The 4,481-nt window shown below is 39.3% G+C and overlaps 1 protein-coding gene across 1 annotated transcript; it reads left to right on the top strand.

The window, feature by feature from the left end:
• The first annotated feature begins 229 nt into the window (after positions 1-229).
• LOC113618527 (olfactory receptor 2A2-like) lies at positions 230-1,179 on the top strand. The gene is given in 2 exon segments (XM_027102754.1): positions 230-488; positions 533-1,179. Coding segments are annotated over 2 exon segments (906 nt in total).
• The last annotated feature ends 3,302 nt before the right edge of the window (positions 1,180-4,481 follow it).

Below are 4,481 nucleotides of genomic sequence, written 5' to 3'. Positions count from 1 at the left end.
GAGCAACTAAGCCTGTGTGCCACAACTACTGAGCCTGCACCGTAGAGCCTGAAGCCCGTGCACCTGGAGCCCGTGCTCTGCAACAACAGAAGCCACCACAATGAGAAGCCCGTGCACCGCAATGATGAGTAGCCCCTGCTCACCGCAACGAGAGAAAAGCCCGCGCGCAGCAACGAGGACCCAACACAGCCATAAATAAATACATTTATATATAAAAAAAAAAAACAGAATGGAGGGGAACCAATCATGGGTCACAGAATTCATCCTGGTGGGATTCCAGCTCAGTGAAGACATAGAATTTTTCCTCTTCGTTATCTTCTTCCTATTTTATATCTTCAACCTGCTGGCAAATGGCATGATCTTGGGACTCATTTGCCTAGACCCCAGGCTGCACTCCCCCATGTACTCCTTCCTTTCTCATCTGGCCATCACTGACGTATCCTATGCTTCCAGCAATTTACCCAATATGCTGGAAAACCTAGTGAAACACAAAAAAACTATCTCCTGTTTCTCATGCACCAAGCAGATGGTTTTCTATTGGCTTTTGCTTCTGTAGAGCACCTGACTTTGGTGGTGATGTCCAGTGACAGGTATGTGGCGATCTGCCATTCCCTCCAGTACACTGTCATCATGAACTGGAGAGCGTGCACGTTCCTGGCCATCATTTGCTGGCCACATGGATTTTCCCTGGCCCTAGTACAAGAAAGTCTCTTTCTAAGGCTGCCCTTCTGTGGGCCCCAGAAGGTGAACCACTTCTTCTGTGAAATCTGATCTGTCCTCAAAGTGACCTGTGGTGAAACCTGGATCAATGAAATTTTCCTCTTTGCTGACAGTGTGTTTATCTTAACTGCGCCCCTTTCCCTGCTTCTGGTCTCCTATGTGCGCATCCTCTGGGCCATCCCGAAGATCCAGTCAAAGGAGGGCTGCAAGAAAGCCTCTTCCACCTGCTCCTCCCACCTCTGTGTGGTTGGGTTCTACTTTGGCATCGCCATGATGGTTTATATGGTCCCTGGCAATAGTCAGTGAGAGGAGCAGCTGAAGATCCATTTCGTGTTTTACACTGTCTTCAACCCATTGCTCAACCCCCTCATCTACAGTGTAAGGGATGCTCAAGTGAAGGCTGCTTTCCACAGAGTATTGCAGAAAAGTAGAACAATATGGCACAAGGCACAATTATAGTTTAGTGAATTTTTTCCCTAGAGCTCAAGAAAATTTTCCAACAAAATACATGACTTAAGGATGAGAATTATCTAAGAGTAACATCACAAAGATGAGAGACTAGGAATTCCCAAGCCCCCACTTCCTCCATGAAGATGACATAATATAGATCAAATTGCCTTTCTGAGAACACCAGAAACCACATAGGAGTTTGCAGCACCCCAGACTAGCACAAAGCCAAGAAGAGATAGAGTGAAGCTTTTAGGCAAATTTATGGCATTTATATTGCCATATCCACCTCGCCTCCCTGACCCACTGTGTTAGGATCTGGAGAAAATTCCCAACTCCCAGCTCTTTGTCAAGAGGGAAAGAGAAGAGTAGACCATGCCTACTACATTCTAGCTTTTCGGGTGGTGGTGGAGCCTGCGAGCATGATTTCTGTCATGCCTGACTCTGAGCCCTGATGGGAATGGGAATAATGGCAGTTTGGACTCCATGTTTCGACCACTGAGAAACATAGCAAGCACCCAACTTTTTACAGTAATACAGAGATTTTTGAATTTTTACAATTCTAATAGATGTGCAGTGGTATCTCATTCTTGTTTTAATAGAAAATTCCCTGATGACGTGATGTTGAGTATGTTTGCAAGTGCTTCCTTGCCACCTGTATATCTTTTTTGGTGAGGTATCTCTACATTTTTGCCCATTTTTATGTAATAAACTTTATTTTTTAGAGTAATTTTAGATTCACAGCAAAATTAAGTGGCAAGTACAGAGATAACCAATATACCCCCTGCTTCCACACATGCAAAACCTCCCCCATTATCACCATCTCCCCACAGAGTGGCACCTTCATTATCATTCATCCACCTGCATTGACACATCATCACCCGAAGTCCACACCTTACATAAGTTTTCACTCATGGTGTTGTATATTCTCTATGTTTGCACGAGTGTATAATTATGTGCATCCACCGTCATACTATCATAAAGAGTAGTATCACTGCCCTAAAAAATCACCTCTTCTTCCTCCCTCATTACTAATCCCTGGCAACCACTGATCTCTTAATTGCCTCCATAGTTTTGGTTTTTCAGAATGTCATATAGTTAGAATTATAAAGTGTGTAGTTTTTTCACATTGACTCCCTTCACTCAGTCGTATGGATTTAAGTTTCTTCTATGTCTTTTTTTATACACTTGATAGTTCATTTCTTTTTAGTGCAAAATAAGATTCTGTCGTCTTGATGCACCACAGTTTATCCATTTGCCAACTGACGGACCACTTGAGTGCTTTCAAATTTAGGCAATTATGAATTTAACTGCTTTAAACATCTCTGTACAGGTTTTTATGTAAACTTACGTTTTCAGATCCTTTGGATAAATACCTAGTAGTGCAATTGGTATATCATAGATTAGAGTATGTTTATTTTTTTAAGAAGTTGTCAAACTGCCTTTCAAGGTGGCTGTACCATTTTGCAATGAATGAAACTGAATTCCCCCCAGCAATATATGAAAGTTCCTGTTGATTCACATCCAAATCAGTGTGTGGTGTTGTAAATATTCTGAATTTAGCCATTCTACTAGGCATGTAGTGATATTTCATTGTTGTTTTAATTTGCATTTCCCTGATGACAAAGATATGTGGCATCTTTTCATATGCTTATTTGCCATCTGTCTATCTCCTTTGAATAGATGTCTGTTAGGGTTTTGGCTTTAAGCGTTCTTTGTATATTTTGGAATCAAGTCATTTTTCCTATATGAGGAAAGATTGTCTCCAGTATGTGTATTGACTTTTTATATTCTTACCAGTGCCTTTCACAGAGCAACAGTTTTTAAATTTAATTAAATACAATGTATCAACTTCATTTTTAGAGTTGTTGATTTTCAGTTCAGGGTTGTCATTTTGTATTTTGGAGGGGGGAAGAGTGGATACTTGTTCTAAATCTCTTATGTTTCACCCTGAGGCAAGACTTAACAGTGCATACTGAAAGCAGTAATCATATGAGTAAGGCTTACAAATAACTCTCCTACTCTAAAGCACAGGAGCTCGGTAGACTGAATGATGCGTTTACATCCCTTATTAACTTACACGAAATTAGTAGTTGAATCTACAGCTGGGAACAGAGAAAGGGTGAATAAATGGCCAATTAAAGGAAATTTCTGAGAGCCTGAATTTGCCTATATTTACTGGGAACTAAGTCCAAATGAGAAATAACAGATAAGGACTATATCCCAATTATCCAGTAGGAGAAAAAAAAAGAACCAAACAAAATTAAGTGTTTATTGCCAGTAGGTGCACTGCAAGAAACACTAAACAAAATATTTTTCCCACCTGAAAGAAACGCTCCCTGATGGTAATGGGCATAATTATTTTCTCTGAGATTTGAGAATACCTTCTCTTTGGTTTTCAGAAGTGTGACTCTAATATCCCCAAGCGATGTTTTGGTTACACTTATCCTGCCTCTGATTTGCTGAGTTGTCTGCATTCATGGGATCATAAATTTTATCATGCTGGGAAATACTCCAAAATAATTCCCTCAAAGTTTGCATTTGTGCCATTATAGTTTTTTAATTTTAGTTTTATTGAGATATAATTGACATACAGCTCTGTGATATAGAGCATAATGATTTGACTTACATACAAAGTGAATTTTTTTATCACAATAAGTTTAGTAAACATCCATCATCTCATAGAGATAAAAAATCGAAGAAACAGAAAAAAAATTTTTCCCTGTGATGGGAACTCCTAGAATTTACTCTCTAAACAACTTTCATATATACTATAGAGCAGTGTTAATTATATTTATTATATTGTACATTACATCCTTAGTACTTATTTATCCTAGAACCGGAAGTTTGTAACTTCTGACTGCCTTCACCCAATTCCCCCAGTCCCCACCAGCCCATATACGGTAACGACAAACCTGATCTCTTTTTCTATGAGTTTGGTTGGTTGGTTGTTTTTGAAGTATAATTGACCTATGACACTATGTTAGTTCCTGCTATACAACATAGAGACTTGATATTTCTATACATTTCAACATGTTCACCGGCCTAAGTCTAGTTATAATTTATCACTATACAAATATTATATTGTTATGACTAGATTCCCCACACTGTACATTTCATATCATGACCCATTTATTTTGCAACTGGAAGTTTGTACCTCTTAATCCCCTCCATCACTTATTTCTTTCCTCTTCCCTCCCTCCTTCCCCTCTGGCAGCCGCCTGTTTTTTCTCTGTATCTATATCTCTGTTTCTGTTTTATGTTTATTCATTCGTTTTGTTTTTAAAATTCCACATATAAATGAGAACATGCAA

This window comes from Aethalodelphis obliquidens, unplaced genomic scaffold (assembly GCF_003676395.1).
Source record: "Aethalodelphis obliquidens isolate GAN/ISIS:26980383/991018 unplaced genomic scaffold, ASM367639v1 scaffold5, whole genome shotgun sequence".
In the NCBI taxonomy this organism is placed as follows: domain Eukaryota; kingdom Metazoa; phylum Chordata; class Mammalia; order Artiodactyla; family Delphinidae; genus Aethalodelphis; species Aethalodelphis obliquidens.
The sequence above is the reverse complement of the archived record's forward strand: the minus strand, read 5'-3'. Positions and strand labels throughout refer to the sequence as shown.